Source organism: Vulpes lagopus, chromosome 15 (genome assembly GCF_018345385.1).
Source record: "Vulpes lagopus strain Blue_001 chromosome 15, ASM1834538v1, whole genome shotgun sequence".
NCBI lineage: Eukaryota > Metazoa > Chordata > Mammalia > Carnivora > Canidae > Vulpes > Vulpes lagopus.
The window spans coordinates 5,934,592-5,947,355 of record NC_054838.1 but is presented as its reverse complement, the minus strand read 5'-3'; the positions used below and the strand labels follow the sequence as shown (position 1 = coordinate 5,947,355).

General features: G+C 37.6%; 1 protein-coding gene across 2 annotated transcripts in view; it reads left to right on the top strand.

The window, feature by feature from the left end:
- Positions 1-12,764, top strand: part of ANO5 (anoctamin 5) — an 88,420-nt gene that overhangs the window by 41,372 nt on the left and 34,284 nt on the right. For both annotated transcript variants that reach the window (XM_041730719.1, XM_041730718.1), the window contains exons 8-11: positions 746-859; positions 3,375-3,490; positions 11,960-12,094; positions 12,627-12,732. In XM_041730719.1, coding sequence (XP_041586653.1) covers positions 746-859; positions 3,375-3,490; positions 11,960-12,094; positions 12,627-12,732 — 471 coding nt within the window. The remainder of the gene's footprint in view (positions 1-745; positions 860-3,374; positions 3,491-11,959; positions 12,095-12,626; positions 12,733-12,764) is intronic.

The following is a 12,764-nucleotide window of genomic DNA, read 5'->3' as shown; positions in this document are numbered from 1 at the left end:
CTCCCTGCAGGGAGCCTGCTTCTCCCTCTGCCTGGGTCTCTGCCTCTCTCTGTGTGTCTCTCATGAATAAATAAATAAAATCTAAAAAAAAAAAACAAAAAACAAACAGTGCTGCAATGACCAAATTTGACAGTCAGAAAAGCAGAAATTCTGAAAAGTTGCTGGAAGACAAAAAGCAGTTAGGGTTGAATTGGCAGAAATACGAGAGCAGAGGACATTAGAGCCCAAACTATATGGAGGAGAAAACTGGTACAAAGGTATAGGTGATTGCAAAGTGCTTGTAGAGGTATGGCAATCTTGGGTTAATAAACTCAGATATCAAGAAGACCCCCTGTATAAATCCTCAGAGTCACTGGAGTAATCAGCATAGCCAAGTTTCAACTCTATCCCACGTTCCCCAGCTGAGCCGGTGGTAGTGATTCTAGATTCCAACGTGAAGGCCTGATTGTAAGAATTTAGGCACAAGACTTCGAGAAGAGCGTGGGATAGGAGAAGCAAAATAAATCATGATCCACCCCTGCCTCTCTCCGAGGGACTAGAGAACTCTCATGCCCGGGAGCTGAACTACTTGCACACTCCACACAAGCTCACCCTCTACGTCTTCTTTCAAACGACAGAGGGAAGGTTCCCTCTGTAATCAGAGCCTGTATCCACATTCACACAAAGTTGGATATTGTTAAATTGTGATGGGATAAAAATGTGCATAGCATAAAATTCTGAAACGTGTCCAATTCTTACCTCATAGGTGTATTATATTCTCTCACGGTGTCCTTTTGGCGTAGAAGATGGGAAGAAGAAGTTTGGGATTGAAAGACTGCTAACTTCTAATACTTACTCATCTGCCTATCCACTCCATGATGTAAGTGTAAGCTTGGTTTCGAAATACTGAGCCCATTTTCTCTCTGACATTCAGAGGCTGCTGTGTTGGGAGAGAGAAGCTTCCCTTTGCTCTCTTTGATGACAGGTTGCTTAATTCTTTCTCATGTTGGGAGAATTCCCCCCAAAGACTCCTTAGTTCCAAGCTGCGAACTTTGCCAGCTATGCTGAAACACGTAGTTAATACCTCTTTACACTGTGATTTCAATGGATATTTATTTTTAAAAATATCACATATGTAGGGCAGCCTGGGTGGCTCAGCGGTTTAGCGCCGCCTTTGGCCCAGGGCATGATCCTGGGACCCGGGATCAAGTCCCACATCAGGCTCCAGCATGGAGCCTGCTTCTCCCTCTGCCTGTGTCTCTGCCTCTCTCTCTCTCTCTCTCTCTGTCTCTCGTGAATAAATAAATAAAATATTTAAAAAATATGTATATGCATTCATGTATTCCTTCATTAGATATGTAATTGGTTTTAATTGCAGGCATACCTCCTTTTCTTGTGCCTTGCTTTATTGCACATTGCAGTTATTGTGCATTTTTTTTACAAATTGAAGTTTTGTGGCAACTCCATGTCACAGAATTCCACTGGCACCATTTTTCCAACAGCATTTGCTCACTCCATGTCTCATTAAAAAGTGATTTGTTTTGGTTTCCCACTGCATAGTATAAGTTGTTTACACAATCCTGTAGTGTATTCAGTGTGCGATAAGAGTATGCCTAAAAAATTTTCTTTATTGCTAAAAAAAAACAAAAACAAACTTTCTTAGTTAAAAAGTTCTTTATTGCTATAAAAAATGCTTACCATCATCTGAACCTTCAGTGAGTTGTAATCTTTTTGCTAGTGGAAGGCCTTGCCTCTGGATGTCTGGGGACCGATCAGGGTGGTGATCGCTGGAGGTTGGGGTGGCCATGGTAATATGTTGAAACAAGAAAATGAAGCTTGCCACACCGATTTGACTCTTCCTTTCATAAATGATTTCTTTGTAGGGAGGGATGCCTTTGAAGAACTAGGTCTGTTCAGCACTGTCTAGTGGATTATCTTTGATATGTTTGCTGTAAGAAAGAGTATAGCCAGATTTTCCAAAATGGTTGGCAGTTTTTAACAGGAGTGTCAATTCATGTGTTAGAGAATTTAATTTAAGTGTTAGAGAAACCATCCTTCCCCACCTTCTCCCCATCCTCCACATACATTTTGTTTTCTTCTGAGGCAAAATAAATTTTGGGGGGGGGATTATAAAAGCAAAATAATGCCATGGTCATTTGGAGTGAGATGTATAGCGGGTTAATAAACGCCATAGAATGCATTTTATCAGTCTTTTCTTCACAAAAGGGCTCATTGCCTTTTAGAAGTTTTTGATGATATTTGGTTTGTTTCTAGGGAATTACTGCTCTTATTAATATCATCATGTCACTAAGCCAAACGAATATCCTCAGCACCCGCAACTTTAATCTGTACACCCAGCCTTCTAGCAGAGTCATTTATGATCACTAGAAAATCAATGGTATTTAGCTGTTGTTAAAGATAGTTGTAACTTACTGTTAGTTTTGCCTTTTTTTTTATCTTTTCTTTTTTTTTTTTTTCTATCCTGAATGCAAGGTTAGGTACTGGATTTTCCCTTCTGGGCTTTAAGGAACCAATTTTCAAGACACCCAAATAGTATTTATTTCATTTTTCAAGATTTAGCAGGATTAGCTACAGAAGAAAAAAAGCTGGAATCTAGGTGACATAAAATCTTACACCTTATCATATCGAGATTTTTCACAAGTGCTTAGTTTTAAATTGTATATTTTTGTTCACGCCGTCTTCAGCAGTCCACTCACCTAGGTGGACAATTAAAAGAACGTGTTGAAGCCCCCTATGCAGACATTACTCTGCTAGATCCCAAAGAGACATTATTAATAAAGCAGCTCAGTATGTAACAATGGGGGAAACCTTATGCACAAAACAGTACCGAGGTTCTTTGGTGCTAAAGTTTGTGATACGTGTTTTAAATTTTCTGGGAAATTGTGTCAGTGATTACCAGTGAGGACCAGACAAGTCTGGAGGAGATTCCTGTCATACTAGTAGGACTTTGGATCATTCACTGCACTTTGCTTGGGTATAATTTTTCTAACTATAAAATAAAAGTTCTGGTGTATTTCTAAAGTCCCAGCAGGTCATACAGTTAACCTGAATCCCCGAGCTGTGAATATTCTAGTAGAATTGGAGTAGGGAAGCAAGGGCTTTCTATAGGAAAGAGCAACGGGAGTAAAGCCAGGGTCTGAAAACTTTAACTTGTATTTTTAACTAATTTAGTGGGGGATCTTAATGATGGTCACTATCATTACAGTTTCTCATAGATTTTAGGAGGTAACTGCACATCAGCGGACTATGAAAATTCAAGTCCAAAGCAAAAGAACAATTTGCCTCATTCACCAACCTTATAAAAGCTGTGCTTATTTACTTCACCCCCGTCTTTTGCTTTATCATTCAAGAACTTTCTTTTTGAATGTTTATAGGGTCAGTATTGGAAGCCTTCAGAACCTCCTAATCCTGTCAACGAAAGATATGTACTTTGCCAGAATTGGGCTCGGTTTTCCTATTTTTACAAGGAGCAGCCTTTAGATTTGGTTAGGTAAGTTTGTTTTTGTTTTGTTTTTGTTTTGTTTTGTTTTGTTTTGTTTTGTTTTGTTTGCATAGCCTCGAACTGATTAAAACTTTGATAATGTGATTTTTATTCATAATGGCATCACATGCCATTTCTCTTACCACTGTTTTCACTCACTACATATTATACCTTCTCAGTTTTGTGGCCACACTGTCATTGAGTCCTTCATTTGTGAGCAGGATGTTTGCTGTTGGAGGAATGCTCCTAACCACCATGTGGAGGTAGCTTGGTAGTTCAGAGGTTGGGCATTGATATTTAGGTAGGCTGGGTTCACATCCAAGTTCTTCCTCTTGAAGGGCTGCATAAACTTGGTCAAATTATTTAACCGTAGAGGCTCATCTGTAAAATAGGAATAACAACGGCACTCCTTATGGTGCTGTTTAATAATGAACTGAGATATGTATGTTTTTTAGCATAGGGATGAGCACTTAGTGCTTTATACATACTAGTTTTATAGAAGATAGCAGAAAGTTTGTGTATGGAGGTGTGTGTGTGTGTGTGTGTAGATCTCAGAGATCCGTGAAGGCACATGTTCCATGACCTCAATTCTTTAGACCAGTTCAATTCATTGGCTACGCAAGAGGACTGCTGTTGCAGCTTCCTGCTTTGATACATGCAATACTCCAATACTCCATACATGCAGGATGTCAGGACACTCCAGCTATGATTCCAGTAAAGGAATAATCAGATTAGACCCCTGGTTGCTCTACATCTCGTGTTTTACTGGGTGATTTGTGCTGGTAGCGCTATGCCTGCACAGCATCTCATAAGGAGACTGATTTTGATGCATACATTCAAATCAGTCCTACAGTTGTCAGCAGTTTCATTTAAGGCATGTAAGGGGAAATTTTTAAGGATAAATGAAAGGTAGCCTATATAAGCTGCTACTTTTTGTAAATCATTGTGTGAAGTCTTTGTTGGGTAGATGTTTTATTTTAAATAACAGTCATTTAATTTTTTAAATGACAGAAGTAGCACATTTATGAGCTATTCAAATAGTAAAGGGATATGCAAAGTTTTTAAAAGATTTTATTTATTTATTCATGAGAGACACAGAGAGAGGCAGCGACAATAGGCAGAGGGAGAAGCAGGCTCCCTGCAGGAGGCCTGATGCGGGACTCGATCCCAGGACCCCGGGATCACCACCTGAGCCGAAAGCAGATGTTCAACCTCTGAACCACCCAGGCTTCCAGAGATATGCAAAACTTTAAGTGAAAATCTTCCTGTATCAAACTTTGTAGAAGTAACTGCCCTTGATTTGATGTATCCATTCAGTTTTATTTTTATGTGCATACATCATAAAATGCATACACAATCATTTTTTTTTCCTTAGAAAAAACAATGGCATCTTTCTTTGCCTTTTTGCTGCCATTTTCTTTTCTTTTTCTTTCTTTTTTTTTGCTAAGTAACATATTATTGGTTCTCCTGTGAATACACACAGATTTATCTCATGTTTTTTAATAGAACACAGAGTGCCATGTTATAAATGATGCATAATTCATTTATTTGTTCTTCTGTCAGAAAACAGCCGTCCCAGATTTTCCACTGTTACAAACCTGCCGCTAAGGACATTTGCAGACATTAGGCCCTTGGAGAATGTTTTCGTGGCATATTTTTAAAGAAGCATAGTCATCAGAATGAAAGTTTACATAGTGTGCATTGTTCAAAATGTATTCAAAGTATGAATTCATTTACATTTTTAAACTATCAACATGGTGTTTCTGCTATTAGGATTCTCCAAAAGTTTGTATTTATGGTCCTAGGTATATACAAACACATTGCATCTTGGGTCAGCACAGGGTGTACCTATAATGCTTAGTCAGCCCTTGCCAATTCCCTTTTACAACAAAGGGAAGCTCAGATATTTAATCAATTGCCGGTGTCTAGCATAAATTTAATAACTTTTAAAAGTTTTTCATCTTCTTCTTTTAATGACCTCCATTTGTAGCAAGTTATACTTTTCCATTTCAATAGTGAAATGATTTTTTTTTACAAATTTTTAGAAGATTTTTTATTTATTTATTTGAGAGAGAGAGCAAGAGAGAAAGGGAGGAAATGGGAGGGAGAAGCAGACTCCCCACCGAGCAGGGAGCCCCATGTGGGGCTCAGTCCCAGGACCCCAAACTCATGACCTGAGCCCAAGGCAGGCACTTGACCGACTGAGCCCCCTGGATGCTCCTGAAGTTTCTCCCTGTGAAGCAAAAGTGATATTCTGTATAGACTCTTCCGCACTTTGCTATTTTCACTTAACAATATATCCTCAAGATCAAAGCAAACGAATTCACTGAGACATCATCATTCATTTTTCCACTTTATGCTATACCTACCATTATGTGTTCTTGGACATTTAGGCAGTTTCCAGTACTTCATAATTACAAAGAAAAGTAACCATGTACTTCAGTGAGTAACAATGTACGTGTGTATTTTTGTGCCGTTGGGAGTGTACCCCCAGGGTAGACCCATCTGTGTGAGATCGTGGGATTGCAGGGTAAGGGCATATGTAGTTGTGTTAAAAATTGCCAGATTCCCCCTCAGTGGGATGGGACCATTCAGAATTCCCACCAACAACGTATGAAAGTACAGAGTATGCTGTCAAGTTCTCTAATTCTTGGTAGCTGACTGGTGAAAAATGGTATTTTAGTGTAGTTTTGATTCATATTTCCCTCATTATGCATGCAATCGAACATCTTTTTGTATGCTAAGGGCCATTTTTGTAGCTTTAAAAATGAATCTCTACTCATATTTTTGTCCATTTTTCTATAGGACTTTTGCTTCTTTCTCAGTGTTTTTTCAGTTGTTTTTTATACACTGAGGTTTTGTAACCTTCTACCTATAAAATGTATTCCTAATATTTTCTCCACATTTGTCATATGCATTTTGCCTTAGCTTATGGAGCTTATGGGCTTTTTTTTTTTATTTGTTTGGTTGGTGGTATGGTTTTTGCTACGTACAAGTATTTTCTTATTTTACACAAATCAATAGAAATATTGATCAGAATTTTTATTGCTTTTGGATTTTTAGTGACAAAATGCCAGTTTATACACACAAGTTACAGAGCAATTCACCTACGTCTTCTTTTACTTGCATAGTTTCTCTCCCGATCCACTTAGAATTTATTCTTACATGTTGTGTGAGAAGTAGATCTACTTTTATCTACTTGTCCCGACGCTATTTATTAAGACGTTTATTTGCAGCCCAGTGATGTGAGGTGCCCCCTTTTTATCTAATGCTAGATTTCAGTGTGCAGTTCAGTTCCTTTCCAGATGCTCTGCGTTACTCCTCTGACCGAGCCAGCCACCCGTGTATCAGTACCATCCCGTTTTAATTGTAGCGTCTTTGCTTAGTGTTTTGCTCTGCAGTACTACGGGTAGTATATTTTAAAATCTAGCTGGGCTAATACTTCATCATAGCTTTTACGTTCTGTGTTTCCTTGTACATTTTGCACATTTCTTCTTCCATAAAAACTTTAGCATCAACTTGTCTGGCTGTTTACTAAAAAAAACAGATTGTTGGTATTTACATGGGGATCACATTAAATTTATAAATTAACTTAGGTAGGCCTGATAGTTTGAGGATAGTTCAGTCATTCTAATCAAGGAAAAGGCACGTCAAGGAAAGGATATGTTTTTGTTCCAGGCTACTTTTGGATTTTTCAAGCGTATTGTAGACTTTTCTTTATGGAAGTCAGGCAATTTTCTTAGGTTTAATCCTAGGTGTTTTAAAAGTTTTGTGGCTATTATAAATTATGTATTCTCTTCTATCTCCTGACTTATTATTCCTATATTAAATGCTATTGATTTTTGCATCTTAATTTTGTATTTTGATACCTTGAGTTCTTCATTAGATTAGTTTCAGCATGGATTCTTTAAGGTTATCCAGATATGATACCATGGCTTAGTTATTTATTTATTTACTCATTTATTATGTTTAAAATATTTGTTTTATAGACGGAGGGGGAGAGCATGAGCAGGAGGGGCAGAGGGAGAGGGGGTCTCAAGCAGACTGCATGCTGAGTGCAGTGCCTGACACCAGGCTCCATCTCATGACTCTGAGATTCACAACCTGAGCTGAAACCAAGAGTTGGACACTTAACCAACTGTGCCACCCAGGTGCACCGTGATGTCATTTTTTATACAGTAATAGTTTATATTTGCCAATTCTTATGACCCCAATTATTTTCTTTTGTTCAGTTGCATTGGCTGGTAATTCCAGAACAGTATTAAATAGTAATGGACATAGTGGATGTCCTTGCCTTGTGGAAGTGCCTCCAGTGTGTCCTCATGAGCAGAAAGTTATTTTGTTCTTGAACATTACTTTATCATTTTGCTAGGGAGCTTTGAGATTTTGTTTGCTTGCTCATTTGTTTTAATATCTTACGGATTTAACACATCATGTTTGGGAGTTGATTATTCTAAGTCTGTTTTTCCTGGTTCCTACTGGATCCTTTCAATGTATACCTTCTTTCTTGTTTTTTTTTTTTTTTTCTGGAAAGTGTTCTTGGATTATAGTTTTGAAATATTAGCTCTTTTCCAGTATTTTGATTCCAGTGTTTTTATTTTCTTTGGACTCCAGTTGTATATATGTTTCATCTTTTTTTTTTTTTTTTGCCTATCTTCATATCAATTTCTCTCAGACTCTTTTTACTTTTTTGTTATTTTCATTCTTTTGATAGGTTTCTTGTTTTTCTTACTTTTATTAGTTTTTCACTTAATTTCCCCTTTATTCTCTCTCTTGAGTATCTCATAATTTCAGCACCAATTCTGATATAACCTTATGTGATTTTTTTTTTTTTGTTTTTCCTCTCTCTATGGAGTTCTTTCATGCCTTGTTTTGTTTATTCAATTCCCTCTTCTTATTTTTATATTTCTGGCATTTTCTTATACTCTCATTTATTCAAGAAAATTTAATTGTTTATAGTACTTGATTGCACTATTTCTTATGTTCCTTTGGGAGAATATTCATGAGCTGAAATTATTTAAAATTGTCGGTTTTTGTAATATAGTTTTGTATGGCTATGGTCTGCTTTTGTCTGTTTGTATTTAACTCACAGAATTTCTAGCGTTAAAGTGCACTCTTATGCTAGTCCTTTATGATTCCATGCAGTTTCTTTATAGATGATGGTTTGTGGTTATTGCGTGATATTTCTCTCATTTCTACAGTAGCCTAACTGTCCCTTTTATTTTCTTCTTTCTCTTTACTGCCACACCTTTAGGGAGTACCACCCTGTATATCTGATTCATCTCCAAAAAATACTGCTTCTCTGAAGCTGCTACTCTTGCTTATTTTTCAGATTCCTTCCTTTTGGCCAGTGCTCTGAATTACCATGTCCCAACATGTGTTCAGTATTATAACATTTAGTTACATCTTCCCCAGCCCCCACAGGTGGTTATTTTGTCTGTATTTGTCTAATGTCTTTACCCTACTTAATTTTTTTTTTATGTACTGGAATTTCTTAATAATTTCCTACAATGCTCTCTTGTACATCAGGTTTGTGACAGCAGGTGGCAGGTGCTCTGCTGAAACTGGGTTTATTTCTTTATTTATAGATAATTTGAAGATCATGATATTCTTTGTCATGATGCTGAAGGCCTGTATTCGGTGTGGTTTTATTTTCTCTCCTTATTGATTTTATGGGTTTTAGGAAAAGCTTTAGAGACCTGTTAGCACTTGATAGCAAGATGATACAAATAAAAACATCCTTAAAAAAATGAAAGGAATTGTCCATAGATGCATGATTACAATGCACACATTCCTTTAATGGACATTTATTAAACATTACTAGGTACAAGGCAAGAGAGTAGGGCTACAAAGATAACCCAGACATGGTTTTCTAATATGAATGTCTCAGGAAGACACACAAATGTATAGTAATTATAACAGAGTGATACTCATGAAACAACAGAGCAGGGATGAAAAAGCACCTACTTTTTCTTGAGTTGTGTCTTGAAGATAAGTAGTAAGTTGCTAAGTAAACAAGTTAGGTAAGAATCTCTCAGGCAGAGAGAAGAAGGTACAGAGCACTGGGCTGAGGAAGAGAACTGTATATTTAGTTCTTCATGTAGGGGAGTAGAAGCAGCAAGACTTTAATGTTTCTCAGCAACATCATGCAGAACACTGCTAAAAGAAAGGATAAAACCTTTGAAGGAGGAAAAGGGCATGGTTGAGATTTTGCTTTAGAACCATCACTTCACTGGGAATGGAAGATACTTGAGGGAGGGATGCAAGACAGAAGTCAGGGAAGTAAGGAGGCTGTATTTAAATTTTCAGAAATAGGTGTCGAGGGTCACATGTAAGATTCTTGACATTTGAAAGAAAGCAAAGGGTAGTTCTTAAAGTTGAAATATCCAGTTTGTTTATGAATTACTAAAGAATTTTTAGGTTAACTCTAGAGCAGTAATATTGACATCTTAACTTAAAAAAGGATTGGTTTGAGATCCCTGGGTGGCTCAGTGGTTTAGCACCTGCCTTTGGCCCAGGGCATGATCCTAGAGTCCCAGGATCGAGTCCCACATCGGGCTCTCTGCATGGAGCCTGCTTCTCCCTTTGCCTGTGTCTCTGCGTCTCTCTCTCTCTTTCTGTATCTCTCATGAATAAATAAATAAAATCTTAAAAAAAAGGATTGGTATTGTAATTTTTAAAACATCAAGTGGAAATAGATATGATGAATGATAAATTCCACAAATCAAATATTTTATCCTTTACTAAAAGATTTTGATGTTATGTGGCACCGGGTGGCTCAGTCAGTGAAGCATTTGCCTTTGGCTCAGGTCATGCTCTCAGGGTCCTCGAATCAAGCCCCTTGTCTGCTTTGCTGTCTCCCTCTGTCCCTATTGCCACTTGTGCTCTCTCCCTCTCTCTCTCTTAGAAATAAATAAATGCAACTTCTAAAAAAAAAGGATTTTGATGTTATGCAGTATAGAAGTAATTGCTCTATTTTTCAGCAGAAAAAGAAAAAGACAAATTCACTTACCCTAAGTGTAAGTGAACCTAAGGAATTTGTGAATGGCAAATTAACAAGAGAATATGATGGAATCATAATTTAATTTCAAGTTTATAGTGATTTGAGGAGCCGAACAAGAGAAAACAACAGTGTGAAAATGTTTATCATCAGTGAAAGGAATGAAAAACGGTATAAGCAGCGAGATGCCTATTTAATTAGAAAGGATTAGGAATTTTGAAAACTGAAGGATATGAGTTGAGGTTCAATAAAATTAGTATTGAATATAAGAAAATATATAAATATTTGAAAATTAAGTTTTTACTGTTTATGTTGAGAGTTGCCCTCTTTTTTGAGCATGTATGGAATTTACAATTTAATATTAAGTGATGTACTATATTGTTAGATTGCATGCTATTAGAACCCAGATGGGATCACATCTAACTGCCTTGGAAACTGTGGAAGGTTTTCACCGATTTGATAAGCTGAACTCCATGTGAATAAGGAGGATTAATCTGGTTTAAAAAAAAAAAAGTGTGGTTTTCTGAGACAGAGAAAACTATGTTCTCTAGTTCTTAAAGAGACTTCTTAAGGGGGAACTTGGTTTAGAAAATCAGGAACAGGGATCCCTGGGTGGCGCAGCGGTTTGGCGCCTGCCTTTGGCCCAGGGCGCGATCCTGGAGATCCGGGATCGAATCCCACATCAGGCTCCCGGCGCATGGAGCCTGCTTCTCCTTCTGCCTGTGTCTCTGCCTCTCTCTCTTTCTCTCTGTATGACTATCATAAATAAATAAAATTTAAAAAAAAAAAAAAAGAAAATCAGGAACAGAAACACACAAAAACCTTGGTGGTAAGACTTAAACATTTATGACAAGTAATGTTGTAACTTTTTACCTCTTTATAAAGATCTGAACTGCATATTTCATGAAACTTTTATTAAGCGATCAATTTTAAGTCGTTGGTGTGCTACGCCTCTCACAATTCTATAAATGTCCATCAGAGATCCGAAATCGCAGGAAGATGGGAGTCTATATATACACTGAACCACTCTTGCCTAAGGTGGTCAGAGTACCTTCTTTATCTTAGAGAAATAAAGCAAAACTCCATGCACATCGTGAATGTGATTTCGATTTTTGTTAACTGCTAGAAGTTACGTAGCAGAATGTTCCGCGGTTTATTTCAATACCCTTAAACTCTCCTTATATCTTAGAAGCTTTTCAAGTTGCCTAATTGTTTCAAAATTAAAACGACTTATATTCAGTTGGCTTCCAGCTTATATGTATTATCTCTTTTAGTCCTTACACCAATTCTGTGGATAAGCATCACCCTGTATTTTATGAGGTGGAAACCAAAGTGAGGAGAGTTTAGTGACTTTTTACCAACATTGCAGGGTGAGAAAGCAGTGGAGCCAGGAATGCAGGTCTTTCCTGAATGTAGAACCAAGGCTCTCTGGAAGGTATCATTCTTCTAACCTTGGATTTTATTTTTACCTTTCATAGGAATTATTTTGGAGAAAAAATCGCCATGTATTTTGTCTTTCTTGGATTTTACACCGAAATGCTGTCCTTTGCAGCTGTCGTGGGCTTAGCTTGTTTCATTTACGGCTTACTATCAATGGATGGTAACTCAAGCAGGTGAGTACAACGGAATTGCCCAGAGAAAACATCTTGCTGTTATACTAAATTAAATGGTTGTTATTACTTCCCTGGCATTTGTTTCAAAATGTTTCCTTCTGGCAGCAGATAATTGATATTTTTGAAAAACCCCAAATGTTAACAGCTGCCCCTCACCTGGAGCTTTATGGAAAATCTGTTTTTAATGATCAACCCTAAAGATTCTGTTTCTCAAAGCATGACTTGACCCTCTACAGAATTTGCTGCTTTATTGCCCCTCTGCCATATGTGAGAAGCCATGTAAACAGTTGTCCTGTCACCCAGAAACGTATCACTTTTTAAATAACTTTGCTGGGGATCCCTGGGTGGCTCAGCGGTTTGGTGCCTGCCTTTGGCCCAGGGCGTGATCCTGGAGTCCCGGGATTGAGTCCCGCATCAGGCTCCTGGCATGGAGGCCCTCTCTCTGTGTCTATCATAAATAAACAAACAAACAAACAAATAAAGAAATCTTAAAAAAAAATAAAATAAAATAACTTTGCTGTTCCCTCTTCAGCACTGAGATCTGTGACCCTATGATTGGAGGTCAGATTATCATGTGCCCACTCTGTGATCTAGTGTGTGATTACTGGAGACTAAATACTACTTGTTTGGCTTCAAAGGTATGTCTGGTGTTGTGGTACAATTAAAAAGG